Source organism: Fistularia commersonii, chromosome 15 (genome assembly GCF_037954325.1).
Source record: "Fistularia commersonii isolate RoL2024-O1a breed Wild chromosome 15, RoL_Fcom_v1.0, whole genome shotgun sequence".
Lineage (NCBI taxonomy): Eukaryota > Metazoa > Chordata > Actinopteri > Syngnathiformes > Fistulariidae > Fistularia > Fistularia commersonii.
The window spans coordinates 10,697,471-10,710,000 of record NC_141298.1 but is presented as its reverse complement, the minus strand read 5'-3'; the positions used below and the strand labels follow the sequence as shown (position 1 = coordinate 10,710,000).

The 12,530-nt window shown below is 45.6% G+C and overlaps 1 protein-coding gene across 1 annotated transcript in view; it reads right to left on the bottom strand.

Annotated features, from left to right (window-relative positions):
• The window catches only part of lhfpl7 (LHFPL tetraspan subfamily member 7), a 57,335-nt gene that overhangs the window by 36,689 nt on the left and 8,116 nt on the right, over window positions 1–12,530 (bottom strand). The window contains exon 2 of the mRNA XM_086160816.1: window positions 5,895–6,033. Within this exon, the coding sequence (XP_086016942.1) occupies window positions 5,895–6,033 (139 nt within the window). The remainder of the gene's footprint in view (window positions 1–5,894; window positions 6,034–12,530) is intronic.

Below are 12,530 nucleotides of genomic sequence, written 5' to 3'. Positions count from 1 at the left end.
CAAACAACAGGTTGATGCTAAAAGTCAGTACAAACTAGCTGGAAATGACCAAGAGCCCGGCGCTACAGACTGATTCTAGCAGCAAGCGCTAACTACCTGCTACACAGGATTATTCATGAACCCCACCAACAAGCCGATGCTAACAGTGAACACTAACTAACTGCTGGACATGATCATTCTCGGTAGCCCCATGCTTATCGGTAAGTGCTTACTAGCTGCTGGGAATGATTATTCACAAGACCCACACAACAGGCTAATGCTAACAGCAAGTGGCAACTACCTGGTAAGCTAGTAGGCCACTTCTGGAAAATTATTGTCTTCCTCCCCTCCCATTAGTGCCGCATATGTAGTACTAATGTCTAGGAAATTTGAGACCGGCGATCCCATAAGTGCCGAAGATGTGTAAACAGCGCTTAAGCGAATAAGAAAAAATCTCATGCCAAATCAGGACAAAGAGGTGCGACAGAAAGAGCCTGGGCTTCTGTTTTAGCCACTTATGTAGCAGCTAACACTTGCTAATTGGTGGATAGCACAAAAAGGCAATAATCATGTGAAGTCTTAGTATTGTCTCAGAACTAAGGTTTCTCACAGCGGGAGGCTGTTTCTGCCCGCCGCCTCCGCCAAGACCTCAAGCTTCTGTGGCACAAAAAAGGGAGTCTGCCCTTCAGAGCAGGATTCTGGCTTCCAGCACTATCGTCTCTGATGAGAAGAGAAGAAATAAGAAAAGTGGCACCAGCGAGGCCTTCGGAGGTGGAGGACTCATGTAATATGCATCGCCGCTTGTCCTGGGAGTGTGTGAGCCAGGAGTGTGTGTGTGTGTGTGTGTGTGTGTGGCTTTCATCACTGGGTGGTGGGAGGGATGGGGGGGAAGGGGGTTGGAGAAACTTTCATTTGCTTTTCCAGCCAATCACAGCTGTCCTGGGTGCAAGAGGCGGGGTTTAACCCAAAAGCGCCAGCTGTCAATCACAGTGCCACATAAAACACGACTCAACTCGCTCCTCCAAGCCAATGGAAAATTGAGTCCATTTATTTCCATCTTCTATGAAGCTGCTGGTTGTTTTTTGGACTGGAGGAACCAGGAGAACCTGGAGGACTCAGCTGACAACTGGAATCCGAACCTCTGGGCTGCGAGGCGGCATGGAATAGACTCAACGAAAACGACGAAAAGAGGTGGACGAGACGATCAGTGAGAGGGAGACAGCGGCGCCCCTAGAGGTCAACGGGGGAACTTCAGGCAACGGCAAACAAGTAGGCAACAGATCTCGTTGCCATAGCAACCCAAAAGATTGTCCATCATCTCATCAACATCCAGAATTTCAGCCCGTGTGTTCAAATCGACCGCCCTGTGCGTCAGAATTCTCCAGTTCTTCCTCATGTTTTTTTTTCTCTCGGCTAGAGAAGAACCTCCAGCTGAGGTGATGAAACAGAATGAAATATGAGCGGCGGGAGGAGAACGGAGAAGAGAGGGTTCGGTGAAGACATGGGGCGGAGAGGAGAACTCACCCCTGTCTGAGATTTCCAATCATCTCCCACAATCTGATGCTCTCCTCTCACACCAACTAACTTCCTGTTCTCCATCCATGAACCTCCTCCCTGGTCTTCTCTGGACCAAGTCCAAACCGTCTCCAGAACATCAAACAAGTGCAGTCCCTCGGATTCATCCACCATCCTCCTCACTCCCAAAGAGCAACCCATACATCTTCATCTCTGCTGCCTCCAGCTCTGCCTCCTGTCTTCTCCTCTGTGTCCTCAAACCAGACAACGTCTCACCTCCATCTTCTCCACCTTCCCTTTCACACTCTTTTTCACCCCTGACACTTTTCTCCACCCGCTCGCACACATTCTTCTTCATCACCTTCTCCATTCCTCTTGGGTTCCTCTCATGGAATTCTGTCTCGCGCTTGACCTTCATCCCACTCCTCTCCAGAGCAGACCTCCTCCTCTCCAGATGTTCCTCCACCTGCTGTCTGCTCTCACAACACATCACAGCATCATCTGCAGAACGTCCAAGCCCATGGAGGTTCCTGTCTAACCTCATCTGCCAACCTGTCCATCACCACTGCAAAGGAGAGAAGATGCACTCCCAACTCCATCCACAACTCCATGTCATACCTTGACATATTAATAAAGCTGTTACTACATTTCTATTAGGATATTAGGAATTTTTTTTCGAGTACAAAATAAAAATAAAATAAAACTAGGTGTGTGTGTGTGTTTTATAAATATATTTTATTTGTTTTATATCTATTATAAAATATATTTTAAGGCAATTAGTTGTGTTTGATATTTTTTCATTATTTTTAAATTTTTTTGGAAGTAAATATAATAAAAATAAAATAAAATTAATTTCCTTGAACACACACACATACCTATATATATATATATATATATATATATACATGAGAAATTATCTTCAACTGATACCTGTTACCTGATTAAATAAAGTTTAATCAAAACGTATATACAGTTGACCCTTGGCTTATAAAATCACTCTACTAACAGCGGTTCCGATTCATCATTGTGTTCTCCCGCTAAAACTTTTTTTTTTTTCTTTTTGTACATTAGCCCTCGTTATGGCTCCCCAAAAAGCGCTAGTGGTGTTAAGGAGAAGGAGTTAAAAATTACAGTTGATCTTAAGAAGGAAACAATAGCGAAAGGTGAGAGAACTGAACCCTGGGTTACAGGGTGATGCTAAGAGCGACCACTAACTCACTGCTAGACATGATTATTCACGAGCCCCATGCAACAGTGTCACGCTCTTAGCGACCACTAACTAGCTGCTGGGAATGATTTTTCACGAGACCCACGCAACAGGGTGATGCTAAGAGCGAGCGCTAACTAGGGGCTACACATGATTATTCATGAGACCCACACCACGGGCTCATGCTAACATCAAACGCTAACTAGCTACAGGGAATAATTATTCATGAGATCGACGCAACAGGTTGATGCTAAGAGCAAGCGCTAACTCACTGCTACACATGATTATTCATGAGCCCCATGAAACAGGCTGATGCTAACAGCGAGCACTAACTAAATGCTAAGGTAGCATGCCACTTCGAGAATGGAACTATGAGCCTGTCCAGGACGTGTCTCCTTCACGTTTGGCGTTTACCTTTGCTGTCGTCTTGTGAGGGGCGCTAAATCACAAGCACTAACTAGCACGGATTTCTAGGAAATTAAAGATAGGTGATCCCCGAACACAGAAATAATGGCTAAACATGAGAGCATTTTTTGGTGTTACTACAACATGGCTAAGTCAATCATCTGTACCATCATGAAGAGCAAAGATGCGCTAAGCACAACTAATGTAGCTAAAGGGGCGACTACTAGCAAAGATATTGTTCGTTTGGGTGAAGGACAAACAGGTAGCTGGAGATAGGATTAGCGTTAGCATGAGTCTCACATGCAACAAGGCTTTACTTTTACTGATTTAGGGAAGCACAAAATACAACTGATGGCAAGAAGAGAAAGAACACCAGAAACACAGCAATAAGTAAGGTCATCTTTAATTCCTTTCTGTGTTTTTGCCACAGTGTGTGTTTTGGGGCTGTAGAACAGATCAACGGGATTTACATCGATTTCAACAGGAAGCATTCCGTTCGCGAGCGGAGTCAAAGAAGGAATTCAATTCGTAAGCCGAGGTTCTCCGGAATAAAAATATATGTACTGTATGAAAACAGGGTGGCCAGATTCAGCCCCTCCAAGTAATAACAGTTTGTCCAATTCCCTTTTATTAACCAAAAAGGAAATAATGGGATAAAAATAAAACAAAAAACATCTTGGGCCAAGGAGTGTGTGTGTGTGTGTGCGTGTGTGTGTGTGTGTGTGTGTGTGTGAGAAAGCTGACAGCATCTGAACCCAGCTCTACATGGAATCCATTCATCTTTTTTAAAGAGAAGCTACTACATCATGAGTGACTCCTCCCCCTCCGCCGCCATCGCCACGGCGACCTGCGGGACGACAGGATAATCAAATTCCGCAGCTCTTCTAGACTCTCAAAATGTCATCAGGCCGGACTAATCGGATGAGGGGGGCTAAACGGCTGAGGAGCTCTCAGCTTCGTGGAGGAGACAAGAACCTCTGGAGGAAGGAAGTCTTCAGTAGACCTTCACGCAGGCTTCAGGATTCAACCACTGTTACGTGTGGCTGGGCACTTGGATGGGTGGATGGATGGATGGATGGATGGATGGATGGATGGATGGATGGATGGATGGATGGATGGATGGATGGATGGTTAAATAAGTGGCCAGCTGAATCAGTAGAGGAATGGGTGGATGGATAGCTATCCAGCTATCAATCTATTGAGCTAGCTAGATAGTTGGATAGATAGATAGATGGATGGATAGATGAATAGATGGTTGTGTCTGTGACTTCCGGTCACACCGAAATCTCAAAACTCCCTCTGCATAATGCATAAGGAAATAAAAGATTAATAAATAAATAAACAAAACGGTGGCGCAGTGTTTACGGCCTGACAGCATGACGGAGGGGACCTCCTCTCTATGTGGAGTTTGCATGTTCTCCCCGTGTCCTCCGGGTTCTCCGGTTTCCTCCCAAAAACATGCGGCAGGTTAATTGGAAAAAATTGGGAAAATTTCCCTGAATGAATGAGTGAGTGAACAGTTGTTTGTCTATATATGTCGCCCTGCAATGCACTGGTCGACCAGTCCAGGGTATAACCCGCCTCTCACCCAATGACAGCAGGCCTGAGTGCAGGATAAGCGGTAGAAGATGGATGGATGGAAAATAAAATAACAATGCTGATGGGCTTCAGATGTGACAACCCAAAACTAAAGCCCAGTCTTCCTAAAAAATAAACTTCCTCACATCCTGGTGAGGAGAATGAGTTTTTCTCCAAGAGAAAAAGAGGAAGGAAGAGGAGAGGTAGAAGAACACACCTTGCAGAACCGTCCGATCCAGCAGAACCTGAACACCGAGAGGAACGAACCCATCAAATATTGATGGAGGCCAGAAGACGTGGGCAGGAAACTCTGTTCCCCCCCTCTTCTCTCATCCCTCTCTCTCTCTTTCTCTCAGCCTCCCGGATCATGAAACATGGATGCCGAGGGCTCTCTGGAACTCGGTAAGTGAACCACCGAACCATCGCAGGGTGAGCAAGTTCACCGCTAAATGTGGACTTCGTCCGTGTGTGTGTATCTGTGTGTGTGTGTGTGTGTGTGTTTGCTTCCCCAGCGTGTGCTGGTGGTGACGTGCAGTGACGCGTTGATATTTAAAAAGTACGAGTTCAGGCTCCTCGCTGTCCACTCCGCTATCACACAGCTAACTGCTAAGGGCGGCAAATTGCTATGCTACTTCTTTGATGCTAATCAGGATTCTGAAATCGTCTACGAAACCTGAGATCAGTGAGGAAATCAGAAATCAGCTCATGACCTTACAATCTGATTGCGTTTGAAGATCAACTGAAGAACTTAAAATCAGCTGAGGAACCAGATATCAGCGCCCCCATTTCCAGTCCTGGACGCGATGCTCTCCACTTTTGCTTTTTTCTGCCAGCGTTTTCTGCCAACGCTTGTTGCCACGGGCACTGGAGGAGACGATCTTCAGGATCTTCTTTGACAAAACTCTCAAAGAACCAGAACCAGAAGAGTGAAAAAAAAAAAAAAAAAGGAAAGGTTGTAGGCGGAGCCTGTCGCGGCGGCCCTGATCCCCCGACCCGCGAAGGAGGCATCTTGTCTTTTTTTTTTTTTTCCCAGCCTGTAAATGTGTCCTCGGCGGCGGCGGTTGCCTAGCAACTCTTTCTCTTTTTCAAATCCCCTGAACAAAGTCAGTCCCTTCAGTCAGAGCGGCGGCCATATTGGATCTGACGCCGCTCCTAACAGCCTCTATGTGTGTGTGTGTGTGTGTGTGTGAACGCGTGCACGTGGACTGACCTGCTGCCATCTGCATGTATCCTGCCAGCGTGCACGCCCTCCGCTCGCACTCGCCTCCGGGGAGGAAGATGGTGATGATGGCGAGCAGAGAGCTGACGGCTAGCAGGGCGCAGCCTCCCGAGCACAGCACTGCGCTGGTCTGTGGAACACACACACACACGCACACACACACACACACAGAAAAATCAGTTGAGTCCAGAGGTTTCTTCTTTTCTTCTGTCACACCTGCAGGAGTTGATGAGACCCTGGGCAGGATGGATGGAGGGATAATGAGATAAACTGATAAACTGGATGGATGGACAGAGATAGATAGATAGATAGATAGATAGATAGATAGATAGATAGATAGATAGATAGATAGATAGATAGATAGATAGATAGATAGATAGATAGATAGATAGATAGATAGATAGATAGATAGATGGATGGATGATTGGATACATGGACAAATGCTTGATCATAGACAGATGGATGGATGAAAATTATATAAATAGATGGATGATAAGAAAAAATTAAATAAATGGATGGATGGATGGATCCCAGTCGTAATCAGGTCTCAGATTATGGTCGGGGATTACACCTGAACCCCCTCGACGGGTGTTAGCTTAGTAGCACGTCTTCATGTTGGCACTGTTGCCATAGCGACACACAGCATCCACCGCTGGAGCAACCGAAATGATAAGAGTGCTGGTGGGTGGGGGGTCTGGCCCAGCGGAACAGCATCAAAGACACACACACACACACACACACACACACACACACACACACACACACACACACACACACACACACACACACACACACACACACACACACTTTATTGGCGCCATCAGTCTGAGGGAAACATTCCCCGGGTGACTGACAGCTGCCTTCCAGAGGAACCTCGGGAATTTAAGTGTTTTTTTCCTCAATGAGTCTGTCTCTCACACAAAGACACACACATACACACACACACACACGATTAGCGTGCAGGCGGCGTCCTGAACAGGAACGTGTGAATTAGAAGGGGTTGGGCTTCCACGCCTGGCAGAAGATTCAATTAGCCAGATCTTGGTGTCTGGGTGCGAGGGTAAACGGGGAGTAACGGGGGGAGTAAAGACGGAGGTGCCGTGATGCCGGCGGCGGCGGTGATTATTTCTTTGACCTTAAATTGTCCACGTCGAAGGAGCGCTTGTTCCCCACCGCCCTGGCCTGGCATGCAGAGCATGGGGGGGGGGGAGGGGGGCCTTGCTCAAGGGCACCTTGACGGCAGCAGATACAGAACTATACAAAATACGTGCACACAGACGTGCACACACACACACGCTACTGGTGAATAAATATCCATATATAGAGAAATGAAATATTTGCAAGTCAGTCTAATCAGCTTGTAGATAAATGAATAAATACAAATATAGGGTATAGATATGGAAAAGTATAAATTGACAAAATGTACACAAAGGTGTAGATGGATGATCAAGAGCGATATGGATGGATGGATGGATGGATGGAGAGAGATACATGATGGATAGATAGGTAGATAGATGGATGGATGGATGGAAAGAGCGCTAGATAGATGGATGGATGATAAAAAAATTATATATATAAATAAACAAAGGCAATTAGACACATAGATGGATGGATGGATAGAGAGATAGATAGCTGTTGATTGATGATTGACAGACAGACGGTTGGATGAAAATTAGATATAAAGATGGATGCTGAAAAAAACAATAAATGGACAGATAGATAGAACTGCTGTTTCTGTTTTTCTCATTGGGCTTTTAATGGTATTAAAAATGAATTATTTGTATATAACGCTCTCTATGATGTCTGGGTCAGGACAATCCCCTCCTCTTCTTCTCCTGCCTGGCCTCAGGCTTCTTGGGGCAAAAATTCTAAATAAATGCCCGCAAAAATCAAGATAAATGATCAGTCACTGCTGAATAAATTGCAAATAAATAAGTAAATAAATAAATGAATTACCCCCCAAAACTCATAATGACCAAAATGTGTGTAATAAATGAACAGAAACGTCAAAATAAATGAACCACTACCTTCAAAATAAATATCCAGATTGAAAAATGACCACAAAATGACCCTAAATTAACTATAATTCACAGAGGAAAAAACAATTGAAATAAAAAAAAAAAAATCAGGAAATCACGAAAAATAAATAGAGAGTAAACTTAACTTGAAATAAATAATAAAATTTAGATAAAATAAAGTGGGGAGGAACTGACCCCCCAAAAAACCCACAGGATATGCAGGAAGTCACCATGAAGAAGATCGAAGACCACCTGCTCAGTGACCTACACTATTTTTAACAATCACTATTATTCTATTTATTGGACATAAAGCTGGAGTGAATAGTAACAATGATAATAATTGTGGTGATTCTACGGGGCTGTTTTTGTATCTCAGCTTGTAATATAATAAGTGAAGAAATATAGATTATTTCTTAAATCTACATCTAGATGAAGAGCGTCAATCTCAGCCAGGTTTTATTTTATTTATTTATTATCTTTATATTTATATATTTTCATCTTTATATATCTTTATTTTTATTCATGGCTTCCTGGGAATATTAGATGACTCCCATCCATGATGGCACAGGTGATGATGTCACTGCGCCCACCGACGTTACGTAACACAGTGTCGGTTTGCGTTGCCGGAGGCTGGACACTGAGACCAACACACAAGCACACACGCACACGCACGCGCACACACGCACACGCACACACGCACACACCAGAGGACATTTGCTGTATCTTTGAAACATGCAGTGGTTCTTTGCATAGCGGATGCCCTCCTACAGAAATGACGGGTTTATTTGTCCCGGGTACGTCAGCATCGGAGATGGCGAGACATTAAGTTGCACACGCACACACAAACGCGCGCACGCTCACACACACACACACACACACACACACACAACAGTAACGTTGAATTCGCAGGGTGGGGTGGGGGATGATGTAATTAAATCCCCACGTCCTAAAACGGGTAGTGAGTGACTTCATAGACTGGAAGGAATCTCAGTTCTGCTTCAGTGTTACTGTCTCTCACACACACACACAAACACACACACACACACACACACACACACACACACACACACACACAACATGGTTCAGTTACCTAAACTCCATCAGCAACCCCCCACAAGATTGGGTCAGGTTTCATCCTGTCATAAAACCTCTGTGGCCTCACCCTTCGCGGCCTTCTGTACGCCGCTCACCCACTTCAGTTACCTTTGCAATCCCGCTGGCGACCCGATAGCGGGATGCTAATAGCTGACTGGAGATGCCTGAATTGTCGTCAAAGGACGAAAATCCAGTCCAGTTGCCACGAGAAGAAGATTTTGACAAGAATATACTATGACCTGGATGACTGAGAAGCTCCGCAAACACAAGACAGATCGCTATGGAGAGGCCAATCAGGAGCCTTGACTACGAACTGTTGCTCTGAGGGGAACACTTCTAGAAGAAGCCCTCTAGAAGGTTGTAGAGTCCACCACGACGCAGCAGCTACACATTAGCCATAGAGGTACACGGTTTCCTGCTGCTCCCCCTCCGGGCCATACAAGTTTCGCCCCCTTCTGCTGCTCCAGGTTTCCTAGAAACTACCATTTCCTCACACAATTTTCAAGCTTGTACTATCTCCCTCTGACGTGTAAGGGGGTGAATGGTTGTATGTCTCCAGATCTGGGCCTTGAATGAAAGGATAAGGTTTCTCGCAGATTTTAGGTCATTTCTTAATTAAATTGGGCATTTTCCCCCACCCTTTTGATGGACTTTCAGTGTTACACACACATCCACCCACTGCAAAATACACATACCTCCTACGCTTGCAGCGTGTGCTGAAGCTCTGAATATCCGATGCTTCGTCCCTGTCAGGTTTCAATAAAGCCCCGACACGTCAACACCCAAAAAATGTAAAAAGCGTTATTGATCTGTTTTTCCGCACAAAGCGGTGAAAATAGAACGTCTGATCTCGGAAAAAAAAAAACGCTTTGAGTTTTTGTGTTTCTCTTCCCACCAGCGGCTAACCCATCGACGCTAAGCTCCACCACTGAGCTCTCAAGAAGTGCTAATATGGAAAAATACTCCGAAAATAAAAAACGCGAAGCTCTCGGAATTCACCGCCTGTCGCGTGTCATACCGTACGCCGACGATGTGATTGACACAACCGCGGTCATGAAGATCAAGTGGCGACTTGGGCTGAAATAGGACGGTCACAGATATACAGGACAATGATTCATGTTGTCATTCGGCCAGCAGAGGGTGTCCGGACAGCGGTCGCCGTGCCTAGCTCCAAGCTACAAGCTAGCTTTTTAAAATTGGAGTTTCTAAAACGTTCCCCCGGCTTCCGGCATGCCACCTGTCACTTCGTCATGTTAGTGAATTCTAATGGAAGATGATCTCCTTTTTACAGAACGATAAGAAGCGGCAGCCACGGCGTTTATAAAACCTCCATTTCCCCTTTCTAAATGAAATTCCCCTGTCACGGCACCGACTCGCGGTATTTCCTCGGAGGAGTTCCCCATCGCTAACGGCAACGCCGAGGGACCCGGATAGCCCGAAGAGAAGCAGCGACGGGAAGGGATTTTATTTTCCCGGCTCCGCACACAATTACGCATCAGTCAGGGACCAACATGTTGTGTATGCGTGTGAGTGTGTGAGTGTGTGAGTGTGTGTGAAAATCTTCTCCATTCTCTTTCTTCTCCCCATCAAACCCTCCTCCATTATAGATCAGAGGGGCGGATCCGGATCAGATGAAAGGTTTGATGCTTTAATGATGACACCCCTTTAGAACCAGAGCCCGGGATTACACCGCTCACAACGGCTGTGTATGTGTGTGTGTGTGTGTGTGTGTGTGTGTGTGTGTGTGTGTGTGAAGGGGGAGGCGGGATAGAAAACAAAAAATAACCCCCCGGGCAGAGTTCCTTCTTCCTCTTGTCTCTCCATAGATGCTGTAATTGAACTGATACTGCTGCAGCCCCGCCGAAATACTGCATCGAGGCAAATACTTTTAAAGTTTCAAAGTAATCCCGGACTCGGACCTCAACTGATTTTGAAATCCAGACTTTTTCTTTTCCTTTGGGCTTTTTCCTTCAGGTGTCGCCACAGCAAATCAACCTTCTCCATCAAACCCTATTCTCTGAATCCGCCTCTCTCACACTCACAACCTTCATATCCTCTCTCATTATGTCCATAAATCTACTCTTTGGTCTTCTTCTAGACATCCAATTCCAGAATTCGTCTACCAATATATTCACTCTCCCTCCTCCGTACATGACCCAACCATCTCAGAGTGGCTTCTCTGACCCTCTCTCCAGAACATCTAACATGTGCTGTTCCTCTGATAGACTCATTCCTGATCCTCTCCATCCTGGTCACTCCCAAGAGAACCTCGACATCTTCATCTCTGCAACCTCTAGTTCTGCCTCCTGTCTTTTTGTCATTGTAACAGTTTCTGGTCCATACAGCATCACTGGTCTCACCACTGTCTTCTCCACCTTTCCTTTCAGTCTGGCTGATAATCTTCTATCTCTTCGTACCCCTGACACTTTTCTCCTCCCATTCCAACCTGTTTCTTTAACTCTATTTCCACACTCTCCGACGCCCTGGACTGTTGACCCCAACTTCCTGATCTCCACTCCCTGTAGCCTCACCGCTCCACCTGTGTTCCTCTCATTCACACACATATATTCTGTCTTGCTGCTACTAACCTTCATTCCTCTCCTTTCCAGAGCATACCTCCACCTCTCTAGATTTTCTTTAACCTGTTCCCTGCTCTCACTACAGATCACTTCGACTGCACGCGCCAAAATAATGCATCGAGGCGAGTACTTTTAAAGTTTCAAAGTACCTACCGCTACGTAGCCTAGTGAAAATCATGGAAAAACACGAGCTAGGTATGCGTGTTGTGGACTTGACCGTGAAGAGATGTCGTTGTAGGCGAGATACGGTAACGGAGAGCATCGTCTTTCAAAGGCGGTCGGAGGCGCTTTGATCGTTTTAAAAAGAGGAGCGGCGTTCACTCCATCGCTAGATGAAGTTTAGCAACAAAGTGTGCACATTAGATTGAGCAACATTTTGAAGCATTAAGGGCAGTGAGTCATTTAAGCTAAGCGAGAGCGCAAAATGAAAAACTCCCTCAACCTGCTCCACTGCCACCAGCATCTTCGTCCGCCTCTTCAAGCCGAATATGCCTCATGAAACTAATTCATTTCATTCTCATGGAGAAATTGAATTTGATGTACGAGCAAACTGAGCAACGAGCTCGGTCACGGGACCAATAAAACTCGAGTCAAGTTTTCACTGTTCACTCACGGGCAAAAAGTTTCCAAAAAACAACAGAAAAGAAAGGAAGGGAATGTAGCACATTTCAATATGGCGTGCAACCAATGGATGTAAACGAATCTGTGTAGAGCAACAACGGCGTATTCATCCATGCTGCGCGCTAGCTAGTTTAACATCGCAAACGCTGTACATTGGGAGGCTGGAAAGAGACTTCGTAGACAGGAAACGTTGAAGGGAAGAGTTCCACACGCGATACTATCCGGCGAGTTGTTTTATCCGAGTGCTTTTTTTTTTTTTCTGACGGTGACGATGTGGCCGCACGGATTAAACTAACCGCTAGTTCACGTGACAT